This window comes from Strix aluco, chromosome 4 (assembly GCF_031877795.1).
Source record: "Strix aluco isolate bStrAlu1 chromosome 4, bStrAlu1.hap1, whole genome shotgun sequence".
NCBI classification, from domain to species: Eukaryota; Metazoa; Chordata; class Aves; order Strigiformes; family Strigidae; genus Strix; species Strix aluco.
In genome coordinates, this window is record NC_133934.1 from 27,398,037 (window position 1) to 27,415,626 (window position 17,590).

General features: G+C 40.5%; 1 protein-coding gene across 1 annotated transcript in view; it reads right to left on the reverse strand.

The window, feature by feature from the left end:
* Positions 1-681: 681 nt before the first annotated feature.
* BEND4 (BEN domain containing 4) overlaps positions 682-17,590 on the reverse strand; it is a 31,241-nt gene continuing 14,332 nt past the window's right edge. Inside the window, exons 3-5 of the mRNA XM_074822424.1 lie at positions 10,214-10,305; positions 6,012-6,252; positions 682-2,749 (exon numbers count right to left, since the gene is read on the reverse strand). Of these exons, the coding sequence (XP_074678525.1) occupies positions 2,532-2,749; positions 6,012-6,252; positions 10,214-10,305 (551 nt within the window). The 3' untranslated portion in view covers positions 682-2,531. The remainder of the gene's footprint in view (positions 2,750-6,011; positions 6,253-10,213; positions 10,306-17,590) is intronic.

Here is a 17,590-nt window from a genome sequence, read left to right on the forward strand (position 1 = left end):
GTTCGTAAAGAAAGGTCCAAACCTGTAAAGCCATTTCTACTGCCAAAGTGGCTTTCAGGATGAAACTATACATTTGGTTATTTTGCACAGTATGAGAGCAGAGGATTGTGAGTGGTTCCAGGATGCTGGCTACACTTTTTACACTAAAAGTAAAGCTAGGCTTACTAGTTATTTCAGTAAATCTTTAGGTTATTAAGTGAGAGAGGTCTGTTCAGTCCAGTAATTCTGTTCTGTGACTGTTAAAAATGAAGCGTTCATATTTTTAACCTCATACAATTAAACATTTGAAAGGAAACCATCACAATGTTTACAAAAATACAGCATGATACATATCGCTGTGGACAAATTTACAGTATAATGTTGACTCACACGTTCTGACATATTTTACCAAGTAGTTCTGGCAAGTGTCACCACATTAAACATAGACCAGCAAGACTTACACCATCTGAGCAATGTAACATCTTCTATTATAGTTCTTTTAAAAAAAGTGTAAGTTCAACATTGAAAAGCTACTATAGGATATCTGTACCATGACATTTCTATACACCAAGTTTCTCCTCCAGAGGCCACCACGCACCATTGACCGCTCAAAGAAAGTCACCTCCTGCTGTAGTGAGGGATGCTGTCCCAAAACCCTTGGCCTGGTGAGGTCCAGTGTGACTAAACTGCTCATTCGCTTTTAGAAAATAAATGAGTTATTCTGGGGCAAGTGAGTGCCTTTCAACCCCCTTTTAAAAATCACCAAAAATTAAATTAACCGAGAGGTATTGGACATTTAAGGGCCTAAAGCATATCCTGGCTGAGCGAGGTCCCATCTATGGCAGTGCACAGTGGAGCCCATGTCCCAAGACGCCCCACAGGCTGGCCATGAGAAACCAGTCACAACTGCAGGCAAAGAGGAGGCAGATGGCGGGAAGAAGCTATCATGTGGGCAAGCTGACCTTTGAGAGACTGCCTCAGTCGTCCATCCATGGTCAGGCTGGAGCTAGAGGAGTGCTTTGCCCCAGAGGGCCCTTCCTGATCTTTGAGGAAGGGGTTGGGTGTCTCCTGCCCTGCCCAGCACACAGAGAGAAGGGCAGGAAGGAGAGAAGGGTAAAAGGAGCAATTAGTAGCTTCTCTCGTGGCTTGCACAAGGCGGTTAGGAAAGCTGGGGAGCATGAGATACGCGTTCAGGAGAGTCAACGCTGATGAGGTAGCACTAAAGATGGTCAAAAGTGAAGTGAACTTTCTTTCCAAAAACCAGTTCCCTGTACCTGCCAGTGGGGAGATGTTGCCTCAAGGAGAGCTGGTTCAGGTTGTGAAGAATGCCAGCACTGGCCTGAGTGACTGGACGAGGGTAAGGAGATGGAAACACCCTGATGTGGAAAGGAAAGGGTATTGTTTCTTTGGCATTGTATATTTCTGGAGTGCATCAATTTAGAGGGACAATGGACTCCTAAGCCTTTAAAATTAAAGGTTTTAGTGGATTTTTTTTTTTAAGAAGTTGGTATCTGGCTTCCAGTGTTGTGCACCACTGTGAATTCTGCTCTAGCACAGCTCTTTTCTTACAGCTGTTAGTCTGGACCCCATGTTTACTCACAACAGAAGCTTAAACTAGGCTCTTTTTACCCAACCCCTCCCTGAACACAGTATTGAGCATCTGACTGTTAAGACTAGCACCTTGCCTCATCTATTTCAAGGAATGGATATAAAACACAAATGAAAGCAAAAACAAGAAAAGGCAATTTAAAACCTCTAAAGCTATATAATATGGCTGAAGAATAGGAACAGACAAAGCAAAACCCATCTTCTGAAATGGCAATTTGTTTTTAGCAATCTTGTTTTAATAAAACTGTCATGATCAACTCTAATCCCCTAGAAATCTAGATAAATATAGTGTCTATCAGATGTACAAAGCAATTTTTATCTATTAGAAGTGCCTGTTATTGTTCTGGGTCTTTGACGGATTCTGCTGTTGACAAGCGCTGCTGTTTTACCTGGGAAGCTTAATTTCCTGGCAGAGTTGGCTAAAGGAAGTCCCTGAATTTTCCATCTTATGCTGTATTTTAAGGTAGCATTTATGTTATTTTCTGTTAGGAAATGGGAGACCGCTTCTTTTTTTTGTTATAAGTGTGCAGACTTGTTCTTACATCTCCTACTCAGGGAAAGCAAATAGTACCCAGCTGTTCTAGGTCCAGACCTGGGCTTGTTATCAATAGGCAGATGAGATAGTAGCTGCTGTTTCTTTTGACGTTTTTATAGTTTTTAAATGACCTTTCCTCTAGAACTAGATGAAATGAACTGCAATTTCCCTTTGAGGGTGCTGTGAAGGATTTGCAAATAATAGGCACTGAGAAGTCCCATTGAGCAGGTCTTGAAATGGATTTCTTTCTGTTAACTGGGACATGGTAGGATGGAGAAGCTGAAATGTATGCAGTATGTGTTCAAACATGCTTTGGACTCTTAAATGACAGCAGGGTAAGTATGTCTAACAAACAGTCTCTCCTAAATTAAGTGGTTGCTACTGTTGTATGAGGTTCTTCTCACTGCCATCAATCACCAGATCCATCTTGCATACCTCTATTGAAGACTTCGTCCTGTGATCCTGGATGGTCAGTCCCTTCATAATAGGAGTTTCCATTGTGAAGGAAAGTCCCCACTGCACGCCCTTGACGAGCATGTCCTACTGCGTCGCTGAATACCTTGTTTATTTGCTCTTCGGATGGCATCCACCAGTCTGGGTTGGAAGTACAATGCATCCTAATGAACTCTGCAGGAAAACACGCAAGGATAAAAACCAACTTGTCTTTGCAGCATCTGTTATCACCCAGGCATCAAAAGCTCATGGGAAATAAGAAAGGGGGCATTACTGCTCTACTTAAGCAGAAGTAAAGCCTTATGGGGGATGCCATGATAATGCCACTTGGACCTATTTTATTTCTGTACAACTGTGTTTCTCCACATGCAGTGTATGTTGTTATACCTGAGCTAATTATGTGACACATGGGACCTGGAGATAAAAATCCCTTCTTGTGGAAATAAAAAGAAATAATTCGCAGTGACAGCTGTGATTTAGCATGTGAAATACATGTGAAAGTTAACGTGAACTGGGATGTATTTAACTGTAAGCCTGTTGTGTATTTATACCTTAACGTGATTACTGTCGTGGATCTTTACGATCTCCCTCTGCTGGCTGCTTCAACACCTGCAGGCTGCAGTAGCCCACAACCTGCTTGAAAATGTCACTACCATTATTTCAGTTTGGTGCTCCTTTCTGTTTGGAATATCTTTCATTTTAAGTCCTGTTCTTTCCATCTTCCTGAATCTGACACCTATTTTTCAGAGACTAAATTGGCCTTATAAATAGCTAAATGAGACGAGAGGGCTAATTTGGGAAGCCTTGCAATAGTTTTCAATGCAGGAGAAAATGAATTGTACTGTGTGTGATTTGGCTATTTAAGTAGCTGCTGCTTTCACATACAGCTATTTGTATGTGATGATTACATTTTTTATAATTTCTTTTTCAGATTCTTTGACATGCAATATGCTAAACTTGCAGAAGGCACCTTACCAATTCTGGGGTTGTAACTGCTAGACATAGCTCAAATAGGTGTATTTGGACTTTTAAAAGTCCAAATATGATTTTTAAATGTGAGGGTGCCTTATTAGATATATTGGATACACTGCATCTCATATGGAAACTAAGATTCTTATTTATTCTGTAACATTAGTTATTCCCTCATGCAGTACTGTGTGTCCCAGGATATTTTTAAATTCTATTTTCTACTGTTGACAAGCCAACAGCACAATAAGTGGCATAAGGTAACTTCATTACTGTCACCACATCTCGAGACCAGGGAATGCTGTGCTTTTACACGAGTTCCCGTGCCTGCAAGGTATCTCATCTGTTGGACAATTAGGACGTGATTTTTGCATAGCTCCTCCAGCAGTGTGTCTGCAAGTGATAGCTATCTCAGTTTTAAATTCATTTCCCTGGAAATCCACACAGGCAACAGTAATTCCTACCTAGTTGTGGTCACATGGGGCTCCACAGACTGGTATGTTTCTAAGAAAAATGGTTACCACATAAAGGAGTAATGCTGTAATTTAAGCATGACAGGCTGTTTTAAAGCTGGTTCCAGACATCAGTCAGTTGTAGGAATATATTAAAAATGTTTATAGATGTTTAAACTACTCTGAGTGCAGAGAGAGAAGCAGTTTGTACTCTCTGCTGTGGTGAAAAAGCATAATTAGACGTGCTGAGAATTAGTCAGACACTTGTTACCTTAGCTTGCAAATGGGTAGGAGCCAGTGGCCAACTCTTGGCACCAGAGAAAATTGTCATGTTCCCACCCAGGCACAAAAGCCCAAAGGGAGAGCTGACTACTCTGCTTTCTTAACTGGTCCTTAGATACTGAATGTTTTGGCTGCTTCTTCAAGCTTCTGCAAATTAAGGAAATTGGCCTTTCTCTTTCTCCCAAGGAGTGCTCCACATGCTCTGTATGTCCAGGACCCCAGAAAGGAGAGTGGCCATAAGCAAAAGTCCATCTACAGGTGGATTTACTGTTAGTATTGGTGGGAGGCAGGAGGAATAAAGGGGAAGAAAAGGGTATTAACACTCTGCTTGTGCATAAATTATTAGGTGAAATTTAAAGTCATTTAATAAATGGTTAATGCACTTGTATACAGCCTTCAGTTTCCAGGAGAACTTCTGGGACCCTGAATCTTGCTCCAGACCTCTATGCAGCATGGTGTGCAATGGATTTGCCTTTCTATTAAACTCTGATAGAGTATAAGGTCTGGTAGAGCATCACATAACAGATTAACAGGTTCTTTTGTAGTAAAAAAAGAGCCTCTTTGACTAATTCGGCTGTACGTAAAATCTGAGTTCATTACCTGCTTACATCAATGTTCCCCAGCTACAAGTCTTATCTACTTGGCCTTGCTTGATTCTTCTACCCTAGATGGGAAGAGGCTGCATCTGATGTATATAACCACTTGGGACTTCAGCTGGATAACTAAAGGTATTTTTATCACTGACTGACCAAAATACAGCTTTTTACACTGCATTGATTAGTAAAACATTTTTGAAGTCAGTTCAATCAAAATTTCATGTATTTGCTCACAAAATACTATAAAGTTAACTATGAGTTAATTAAAGAAATGATAAGCATATGCATTTATAAAATGCAGATGCTGATATGACAAACATGGTTTTAATTGGGCTTTAAAAAGTCCTGTTTTGAATGTTTTGTAATAAAGCCCAGTACCAGGCCTTTTGAACAGTTTTAGGAAACCTAAGTATGAACTGCCACAGCAATTAATTCTTCTCAGTCTGGACCCTTTCTCTGGATTGTCCACACCCCTACTCTCTGACATTGTGAAATGCTTGCAAAACTCCCCCTCCTTCTCAGGCTAAATATGGGGAAAAGTTGTTCCCTAACTTTTTCAGTCAATGTTGCATCAGTACTCCAAAAAGGAAGTTAAATCCTTGACAACACATTTGCATACACCTTGGTTCTAATTAACTTGTAGATGTTCTTGGCCCTATAAAATGTTCAAGTCTATTCTGAAACTCAGTTAGCTTTTAGCTCCAATGATGCACTGTGGCCTTCAGCACCATATGCTTACTACACATTAGGCTATAAATATTCCTTTGGTTAATTTTGCTGTGTATCAGTGTTAAAGAATGCCCTGTTAGTTTACTATAAAAGAGCGTAAACATGATTGTCCGATTTTTCCTTTTTTGCTGTTTCAAGTATATCAGTGTCATGTGCCCTTGTATTTGTCTCCTCTCTTAAATAAGCAGCCCTGTTTTTTTCCCATTCAAAAAAACCCCAAAACACATACATAATACATACATATATATATGTATGTATGAAAAAAAAAGCAGAGGGTTCCTGGCTGCTTGACACCTGCCTGTGAAACCCCTTCTAGTTCTGCAACTGTCAGCCAAATGCTTCTACTGAGCCAGAGCCAATGTGGTGAAATGAGATCACATATGGTGGACACTGAGCGAAAAGATGCAGTACCTCTGAGACATGTTACTTTTACTGGATCCAGAGGACGTCTTTCAGGACCTGTCTCTCCTGACTGCACTGACCTTTTCCTTTTTCCAAGGCCGCATGAGTACTTAAGCTCATCGGTTGTGAAAACAAATCTGATGAGATAGCGAAGGAGCCGTCGTCCATCTTTCTTGGAAGAATTTACAGCCTCATCCCACTGTTTACTAGTGATGTAGACAGGGTAGTTGTTCAGCAACTGCTTGCTCCCCTGAAAAAGTGAAACATTTCCATTGCTTATTTTACAAGGCAAATAAGTAAAGATGTCAGCTGCAGTAAAAAATACACTTTTTAACTAGCCACAATACTGACAGTGAAACACATCCTGAAGTGAACATGTAATTGCTCTTACTGAGAATGAGTACTTTTAAAATTACGTTTCTGTTTTCTAGAACTCGAATTTGGTGAGGTACAAGAAATATGTTTTGAGAGGTGGCTATTGATAATTTCCACCTTAACAAGCAGGTTAAAAAGAGTTAAGAACCAGTGACTGGATGTACTATTTAAGTATAACCTTTCTTCTTAATCTGTTAAAATGCATAAAAAGGGTCTTTGAAGAGCGTGATCAAATGGATCACTTCATTGCAGCTGACAGTTTCCTTCAGAGGTGACTCTTTTGGTCTATTTTTATAATAAATTTATTACTTCTGTAGAACACACCTGAAACTTGACAGCAGTTATGTTACTGTAAAAAATGTAAAGAAAATAAATAAAGGAACTATGAAAACTAAAAGATTCATTACTATTAATGAATGCCACATTAACTCAAATTATAGCTTTACAGAAATGCTACTGTGTCAGCTGGAAAGAAATTTTGCTTTTAACCTTTATAATTTGTGTGCTTCAATATTCCAACATTAAATGAATGCTGGGGGACTAATTATGGGGATTCCTGTAATCCACACACATATAAGCCCTCTTTAGTCAATTGTACCTAAATTGTATTTAATTCTTGTTGCCCATAAAATGCTATAGTTCAGGATTACCCAATTAACGTAAGATGGTACTGTTAATATACTTGAAATAATTGAAGTACACAAAAAAGCCAAACCACACCCTCCTAGAGACTCATTCACTTTTACAGCTACACCTCTTTATTAAAACACATAAATCTGGAGGCCCAATTAGTAAAATCTTTGTATTGCTCCCATCTTACACAGGAGCTCACAGTAAACTGGAGAAACAAGGGTACGATGCTCAACAGAGGCAATCAGCCACATGCTGCACTTGTGGACAACTGTTGCAGACTTTTCCTCGCTTCCAGATCTTTGATACCTGAAAACTATTTTAAGGACTACCCTTGCCTCCTTTCACATATTTATTATAACATCCTGTGAGACAGCTTGGGAGCATCTTTGAAGTTTTTCCTCGAGTATTTGCTTTTAATTTTTTTGCACGTTTCATAAATATATGGAAGGTTGAATTTAGTGAAGACTGTGATGATTACAGAATCTGTATGACTTGGGGTACCACCACATCCTAGGAGGGTTAGCACCTCTGGGAGCTGAGCCTATGTGACTGCTACTTGTTTGCCTCAGTGCAAACTACTGGCAAAGACAGCTTCAAGCAAATTCAAAACTCTGCAAAGGAAGCCAAAATATAAGGGAAGAGATGGGCTTTGTCTGCCAGAGGGGCCCCTCCCCCCCAAACATCTCAACTCTTCATTCCCCCTGTAGCTTGTAAATCCAAGCTTGTAATCCCTAAGAGAAAGACCCTTCACCTACAGTTCAACGCTGTCATCATCTGAGACTTTCTCTTTGCACTTCACTTGTCTCCTCCCACCACTGCAAAAGGGCCAGGGTCAACTCCTCTCCCTCCATTCACGATACAAGAAGCTGCTTTAGTTTTTTCCAGGTACACATGCCCCAGTAATATGTCTGAGGCGCTCTGCTGTGGAAAGAACACTACCCTCCATCCAGTCCAGCTCTTCATCCTCTGCCAACAAGGTGAAGGGGCTGGGGAAGGAGGAAGAGTTGGGTGCAGCATGGAAAGCTCTTTGGGGGTATTATACACTTATGCTGAAGCAACTGTGACCACTCCATCTCAGGGGGAGCTGACACTAGTATTTCCTTGGCTTGTATTACCACAGAGGTAATACACAGGACCATCTGATCATCATGTTAGTACTTACTTTTTTTCAACAGTTAGCTCTGCGACCCTTTTATGTAAAGCGAATTATTTTCCTACCTAAGATTTCTGAAACCTATTTTTTTTCCTTTTAAAAAACTGTAGTGAAGCAAGGACCTTACCGATACCGGTGCAAAGCACAATCTACAGCTAACTCTGTAGGCACTGCCTTGCTTTTCAGCCCTGGCAGGCTGAATGCAAGCCCATAACAGCACAGGGTAAGGCTGCAGGTTTGCTCATGTGCATTAGGGATGGATGCTCATAGGTGGCTTTGTTAAGTAGCAAGCAATCCTAGAAGCTACTTCTGTGTTTAAATGTATTGCACTGATGAAAATAGGGTGCAGAAAGGCCCAACATCTAAATTTCATGAGAGCTCACATAACTATTAACTGAGGAGAAGGTAATACATTTTGTGTAACTTCCTCAGCCCCAATTTTATTATACTCCTTACTCCCCCTGAAATTTAGGATATTTTTCCTCATTCTTCTCCAAAGGCATGATATAGTGTTATGCTACTCTGTTAAACAATTACTGGATTCCTGCTACAGATACACTTTCATTATATCCTCTGAAAGTAAAGCACTTCTGGGCAAAAGATTCTCGGTAAATATATGATGCAGTTTGGTGTGTCCAGCAGTCATTAAACTAAAACAAACAGAAAACCTTCCAGAAATGAAATAAGCAGACCCTGAAGGAAGAACCAAAGTACAAATGTGTTCATGCTTGCATTTGTACATGATTAAGCTTATGAATAAAAGATTAGAATCTATGTGTTTAATTGAATAAAAAATTCTGTCACATCATGACAAGCTATTCCATGTGGGACATTACAGAACAGCCTCAGTTTTTACAGTGCTTGAAAATTTTAGTTAAGCAAAAGAGCATTAAAAAAAGTAAAATGAATCCTTGGAATATATTTGTGTGATAACAGCTAATGATATATATAAATATAGATATATATGTACATATCAATTTGCACAGCATAAAACTGAATGGAGGAGCAAAGTGATGCACATCCTGAACTGCTGCAAAGCATCGTCAGTGAAACTATTGTAAGTTGGGCTCCGTGAGGCTTGCACTACATATCATTTATGTGCAAAGGGAGGTCCGACTAGACCTAAGTCTTCCCTCTTCTGATCCCGTTTTGTGAATAATGAGTAGTGACATGTATACACTACATATACGAAAACATGCACAGAGAACCTCAAATACAGACAGTCTAAACTAGAAAAGTCTCAACAAAACCACTTCATTTGAGGCATTTTTATAAGCCTGGATAGAAACACACTGGAGCAAAATTAACTTAGTTACACTAGAGCTGATAGATAAATCTATACATCTAGCTTCTAGAGAAGGGGAGGACTTAAACTTCCTGCTTTTTCACTGCATCACTTTTAAGCAGATCATAATTACAAAAATCCCCAAATTCTGTATCAAGTATAAAATTGTCAACACTCAACATTTTGTTTGGGATGCTTTCTGAAAAGCAAGAGCACTCCAAAGACTTGTAGAAGTCTATATTTGAGTCTGTCTGCAAAATGAAGGAAATGTATATTTTAGTGTTAACCATCTCAGGGCTGCATTAGAGCTATACTAACTGTATACACGTGCGTGCCTGTGTCCACAGACACAACATGTTGGTACCCCCCACACATGGGCTGCAGCCCCTGTGCACTGGCAGCCACCGCATGCAGTCACCATCAGTCACTCAGCTACAGTTTTCACCAGGCTAGCCCTAGCCTAAAATCTGCCAACAAAAGTGATGTTTCTGAGGAAAAGTGAGAGAACAAATACCCAAGGCAAGGCAAGGGCAGCTGGTGCCAATGGAGACAGTTACACGCTGCTCAGTAAAGTCATCCTAAATTATACTAGTGAATGTCCTCCATTTGGGGGATTATTGTACGTAAGAATGACAGTTTAATAATAGATTTCACATATTTTTACTACTAAATATATTCTTCCAGAGCCTACTGATTTATTTGCTTACATGTTTTCAATGAATTGTCAAACATAAAGAGATATAGCTTGTCTTCACTGTATACTACCTCAGTCGGATGGTCTGCTGGCTGTGGTACCATCAGCTGGTTGTGATGCTGAAGTACAGTCTTCAAATAATCTAAAACAGTCTGGCAGGGCACTGCATGAAACAAATTGCAATTACTGTATATTAGCTATCTAGCACAAAATAGAAAAACAGTATTAAATCAAGCCGTGTTCTTCAGGATCTGTTTTGTACGTCTGTGAGATTTATTTCAAATAGGAAATACTTCTCATTTTGATTTGTGCAGACATTTCATTCAATAAATATACAACAGATTTTGTGTTTCCTATGTTGAGATCTCTTACATTGCTTTTACTTTCTGCCCACTAGTTTTCAAATGGCTTTTTTTCCTAGTTTTAAGTTGTAATTATTACAAATACCAATTAGGTCAGCAGTAATAAGAAAAAAATTTGTAAATACTGTAAACAGCTCAAACCATACAAAGGAGGAAACATTTCCTGGACCTAAATCATGCACTGATTAACATGTAAACATGCTGAAATGTTTTTGAAACTACAGTCTGATTAACTATACTGAACAGATTTAATGATTCATATACTTTAATGTCTTTTTCCTCCCTCCTCCCAAATTTGTTATAAAACTAGGTGTTAAGCAAATTGCTTTATTTCATTTTCCCTCATCCTCCGCCCTTTCCATTCCCATCACTCTCATCCATTTCAGTAGTGGTACCAACATCCTATTCCCTTCTGCTGAGGTGATAGGTTAATTAGGGATGATTCAATTACGGGTCTCTCTTAAGCAGATGCTGCCACATCCCTGATTAACTCTGGAGTATTTTTGAGATACAGTGCTTTTCTCCTGAGCCTGAAACACCGTAGGAGAATTAAACAGATATTAACCCAACATCACGATTGACTTGTGCAAGTCTAAATAAGCATTGTTTTTAAGGCAAATTATCACTGTGACATTTTGTATGGGTTGTTTTTGTAAGATAATGTTAGCTTCAGCTAAAAATCCAGATACAATACTTCAGTGTTCCTTCTTTTTTTATTATTACTATTTGTTGGCATTCAGCCTTTACACCTGGAAAAATGTGGTGGTTTGGGCTTTGTCTTAAGCTGGCAATCTCAAAGCAAGCACTGAAATCACTGAGAATGTCTCAAGGTAGGATTTACAGGTATTTTGCACTCTTCCCTGGGCATTCACACTACACGGCAACTATGCCCTTGTCTACGCAGATGGGGTGCAAAACACCTTTACGGTGCAGAACAGACTCTTTACTAAGGGCTAAGCAGTGTTACATCCAGCAGCCCGCATACAGAAGTCAAATGCAAATGCCTAATATAAATAATAAATTCCTACGTTGTTTCGCCCCACGATGACTTCTCTGTAAAGATGACCGACCCATCAGTGTATTTACTCCTGTTTCATTTATATATTACACTTTGCCATAGGAGGTTAGAAGGTTATGCGTTAGGTGAAAGTTAGCATTTCAAGTGACTTGTACCTGGTTTATTTCTCCAGTGACATCACTGCTTATTGCTAGACCAGGTCAGAGTCTCAGTAGTGTAGCTGCTACGCAGTGACACTGCCATGAGCAGGAGAGCCTGGATGACACTGTTAAGTGTCATCCGATGGTTTCAGAAAATGTTTCAATTCTGAAAAAGTCAGAAGGGCAGTCAAGCTTAATAGTCCCACCAACATGTTCTGTGGCCTTCCTGTAATGAGAGCTGTATATTTAGCATATGGCAGCAATCAAAAAATTCAGTACAAGTTCTTACATGGAATAAAGGAGAAAAATAAGCACAGGTAACGTTTTAGTACACTGGATATTCATAAGAAGGTGTGGCAAAAAAAGGATTTGGCTTTTTCCCATTTTTATATACAGGAAAGCATATGTGGGGAAAAGAAAATACTTTGGGTTTTTTTCCCATGCAGATGGGCTGAAGGGTAAGCTTGTATTTTGAGACCCTCTTCTTACAGTCTGTGTGTGTTTGCTGTCTGGCACATCCAAAACGAAGATTAAACTAGGAATGCCCCTGCACAGGTTACTTTCTGATTAAGTAGGTGTCCAAGAAAGAGGCACAAGGATCACAAAGGCCGCCTGGGGCAGTGTCAGAAACCCTGTGACAAGGTCAGCAAAACCTCCCACCGGGGTGGAAGTTAACATGGGCAACCAGCATCTCCTGTGAGATCCTGACATCTCCTGTGAGGTGACGGTAAGGGTGGAAGAAGCTATGATGGGTGGTTGTACTACTGCCTGGAAGGTGCCTGATTCTTGGACTTGGAGGACAGCTGAGTGATACTTGGGAAATCAGAGATACTTGTGAAGTATCCTTTTCCTGCCCTGTCTAAATGTGTCACTTTTTGTTTAGCAAGCTCACTGTAGACATAGTTTCTGAAGTATCAGCAGTACCTGGAAGCCTTACACTTTTTCAGTCCCCACAAAGCTGTGCTCAAAACAGTCTGTGAAGTTTGCACTTGATTTTCTGGTTATCTCTATTAGTAAAAGTCCCTGGTGATGACCTGATGGCTCTCAGCCATACTTGGTACTATTACCTGTAATTATGTGGAACAATGTGGGGCCTGAAAGGAAACAGAATATAATGCATCAAAAATTTATAATTTTTAAGAGCTGATCTCACAGCAGGACGGTATTTTACCCACAGTAAGTAATTTCACTTGCAGGCTATCCAAAGATGCATTTACCTATGTTCTTCCAAAGGGATTGGGCACAAGCGACAAGACAACAGGAAACTATTTAACCTGTTGTGCCCCCAAGAAGTACAGCCATACTTTAACTGTTTTCTGCTGCTAAAATGCTTTCTCATCACTGGTGAGAAATATGAAGGTACTAATTGCTGGCTGAAGTTTATAAATACTTCTATCTTCATAAAAGCAGTAATGTTTCGAGCACAAAATTGTATGATTTTGTTATCATTCTAGAGACTGGAGGACTCAGTACTTTTGACTTGTAAAGCCTATGTACATCACACTTTGCTGTTGGTATGAACAACCTCAGCCTTTCAAACACCAAATGCTACTTGCAAAGCCAGGGTTCTTGGGCTGCCGTATTAACCGAAGCCTAAAGGAAGCCACAAAGAGGACAGCACAAGGCTGAAAGTCAAAGCTTTGGTTTTGCTTCTGTGTCCCTCTTACAGCTCTGCAAATACTCTCTTTGCCAAGAGGAACTGTTTCCTCCAAACCCTGCAGCAAACATAACTTTTTAAGAGCCTGCAGCTCCCAACTATGAGAATGAAAAATCATTTAAACCTACTAGCTTACTTATTTTGTATTTCTTTGACTTTGATGTGGTCTCTAGAGAATTAACAAGACCATAACCCTGAGAGCGGATTCTCTGCAGGCTTATGCACGTATCCACTATCACTGACAACAACAGGGATCCGTGCCTACTGTAACCAATGGGAAAGACGCTAATGTTTAAATAACACTTGCTTGTTATGATTTAATAGAAAGCCTGTGGGGAGGCAGTAATTTTCTTGCCCATTAGAAAGAAGTTTCTACAGCCTTTACTTTCTCAAAGTGCCAGTGTCTCAGAAAAGACAATGGAAGTGGCAAAGTAACCTGGCCTGCAGTGTGTGAATGAAGAGATCCTAGCGGGAGCTAAAGGGCGAGGAGGAGGTGCTACACAGGACAGCATGCTGGGGAAGGCTGGTCTTGCTAAGATGCTCAGCAGTGACTAAGCAGGACACGCATAAGAGGTGGCAGGTCTTAGCTGTTTATTGATCCAAGTTACAAGACTCTGTTGTTATTCTAGGCATCACGCTGTAACAAGTGCTGCTTCAGCGTAGCTTGACACAGCTTTCTCTGCAGAGTATCCTAATTTCTAATAAATAGTTGAACAGTGTGGTGGCCACCGACTGTGCTAGTGACAAAAGCCAGGCTGTGATCTCTCAGTCTGACCTGCCACACAGCACAGCAACTCCCCAGACTAAATCCTCTTTGCACCAGACAGCATCAGTGGGTAAAACACAGTACAACTCAAGTTGTCATCTCCCAGCAATGCAGTTTCTACCCTTGGTTCATTACAGTATGTGCTATTTCAGCCTCAGAAACACACACCTTATTTCAAGTCTGCATTTTGTTTTCCTTTGATTGGGTTTTATAAAATCTTTGGAAAAGAAATGGAAAATGCCTGTCATCTATTACATACTTATAGTTAGTGGTGAAGTAATTTCTCCATCTTCTCTTTGCTAAGCTCAACACCAACCTTCCTGAGATGCTGGGCTCATGCTAAAAGCAGAGCCCCTACACCTGCTTAATGTGTCTGTACATCCAAAGGCCACGCCAGCCCTTTTGGGCATGCTGTGCATCAATACTCCGCAAGAAAGCCACCATGTCCTCCAAAAGCCTTTCTCAGTGCCTCTTTCCCAGGGGCTGAAACCAAGTAGAGCGACGTTCTCTGTGCCTCAACATACGGTAATGCTGCACCATGTTCGGCCAAGTCTGTCACCTCTCATCTTCCTCACTCACTGCTACCTCTGCACCACTTGCAAGCTGTGAGCAATGATTATATGCTTTCCTTCACTGATGAAAGTATTAAAAACACGGGCTGTGAACAGTTTCACAAAGAATCCCTCCAGAAATTAATCTGCATCATGGCAATTTCCTGAATACAAATATATTTGCATTATTTAAATCACTCTTTGTAATATAATGTTATGTAACACCCTGAATATCTGCAATACCCTCATCAACCAAACTTTTCATCTCATCAAAACCATAATTTGGCAAGATGTTGCCTGGTACTAACTCCATTATTCTCTTTTAGTACTCTGTTAATTGGAGCCGGCATCAGTTGTGCAATTAGTTTGTCTGGGCTCAGTATCAGGCCAATGAGCCTACAATCATCTGGGACATCTCATGTATCCTTTTAAAAAAAAAAAAAAAATCATACAGTATTTGCATCTTTCAGTCTTATGGAGCATCCCAAATATTCCAAAACATGAAGAAAATCATAGTCAGAGTCCTCTTTGTCCACCTTCATTTTTGTTTTAGCTCCTGAAGTGAGTTGCCCAAATCTCATGATTTTGGAAACATCGCGCTGTGGTAGCACCTGCCTAATGCTTTTAGTAATAACTTGATGTGCACTTAGGGATGAGAAGCTGGTGTGCCCAAGGAGTTACTACTCCTGGCAGCCTGTGCTGTGGCTATCCTGGTGACACCAGTGTCTGAGAGGGACTCCTGACTCTGCTCTTGAACCACTCTGTCTTACAACCTGGGCTGGAATCAGCATCTCTTTATCATTTCTAAAAAGGCTGGCAACGCTGGCACTGACTAACAAGCTCTTCAGTTGTCCTGACTTTGGGAGGGCCTTGCGGCAGACAGCCAAGGCTGCAGGCCCACCTGAAGCCACAGTTAAATGTGTGCTAACACCCGGAGTTAATGGTGGGAATGGGAAACATTTCAACCTGCTTACCGTCATCATCATATTAGTGTGACTGCATCATTTTACTCTTCACAGGTATCAGAACAGAAATACTCAATGAGCAGTTCCATATTATTGACAAAACCTACTACTTCCATCTGATAAAAGGTCCGATGCCACTATTAGGATGCTATATTTTTGCTTTAATTTGCCAGGGAAAGAACACCTCCTTGACAAAGTACTCCAGGTTTAATTTTAATTATTAATTTTCCAGTGATCCTAACCTCTGCTCTTTACTCATCACCATCAACTTCCCCTCTACTCTAGTTATTATGTTTCTAACTGTTCCTTTGCTTTCCCTCTAAGCTGGTTGTTTTTGTAACCAACAGAAAACTTTTCCTCCTAGGTAGTTTTTTGGGGCCTTCCACAACATGCTTTTCATGTTCCCCAATTATCACCCACTCTTTTTTTCTTTTTTTTAACCTTCAGCTCTAATAATTGTTTCGAACTTTTTATGAAGTGCCAAGAACATCTCTATTATTGGTTTGGGCTGGGTTTTTGCTCATTATAAATGTTATTGGGCCACAATCACTTGTATTGGTATCCATCAAAATGAAGGCTCCCATACATCCTCCCTAAAACGCGGCCTCTAGTGTAACACATTCCAGGGCTGTTTATATTGCCAAAGCACAGCGCTATGAAGAGATACTTGGGCTTGCTGTAAATAAGGCATATCTCCAGTGTAAATAATGTATATCTCCAACCTCTCCCATGGCATCAGACAGCCCTAGCAAGAAGGGATGGCTCATCCCTGGCTTGGCTGAATGTCTCCCCATGGTGGCCTCAGCCCCATAAGCAAACAGTAAGAAATCTGGTTATTCTGTTCATTAATGAGATTTTGTGGTCTGTAGCCAACACAGGTTAGTATTCTTCCTGGTGTTTTGCACAGCAGAAGATGAATCCCTTAGGACTCAAGACCATTTACTTCTGACCTGCCAGTGAGGAGGAGAATTGGGAAGGGTGTGCATCTACATCCACCCCTCTCAGACCAGCAGCTGTTAGTTAAGACTTGCTCAGCATTGCAATGTGTCCTCCTTTGCTTGACCTTGAGCGATGCTTCATTCTGAGTTCATTGCAGGGCATTTCTAAATTGATGCTCGACTGTCAAAAAGATGTAACAAATGATAGCGAACCTGCTGACGAACTACATGGCAGTGTGAATTTCTTATAACGTTAATGGAGATGCCTTCTCTGCCTGAGATTTGGACAAGTGTGCAGTATAACACGGCTTGGATTATTTCAGCTCATATGCTCATTTATTTCAATAGCCAGCTGAAAGCCAGTGAAAGCTGCATGGATGGGCCATGAAGACAAGTTGTTGTGGTGCAATGAGCTGGAAAAAGAGCGAGGGGCAAGGAGAGATGGGGGTTAGTAAAGAGGAACTGATCTTGGTACTCAAGACCCTACAAATCTGAATGTTTGTAACTGGATGGTAAAATAAAACCAGCATCCATTTGTAGTGAGAGCAGCCATCAGAAATCATAAGAATCGACTTTACACACAAAAGCGTGTTAAAGACTGGCTAAACTGACCTATGTGCCTGCCAAAAGCAGGGAAAGGAGAAAAAATTACAGCAAATATCCCATTACTTTTAAAATCCCGCTCAGTTGTGTTTTCCAGGTGGAGTGGAAAACCATTTTACTTCTGTTAATCTGCATTTGAAAAGCCATTGTATTTCTCTTAATTTTCTTTTGCAAAAATATTTCTTCCAGAAAGAAGAAAGAATGTGCCCCTTCCATATGCCCCTGGGATGTACACCTCTGCCTAAACAACAGAAGAGATAAAACAAGGCAACTGTGCATCTCTCATTTAAGCAATACTGCCACATGCTCACGTGGCTTTTATTTTTGTCAGTGCTCCCTCACTTTCCTTCTACTTAATAGAAGGTATCTCTTCTTGTCCTCCCTTTCAGCCATCAAGTCTTCTCTACTCTTCTTGTAAACTCCTCTACACATTTATATTGCTGATAAC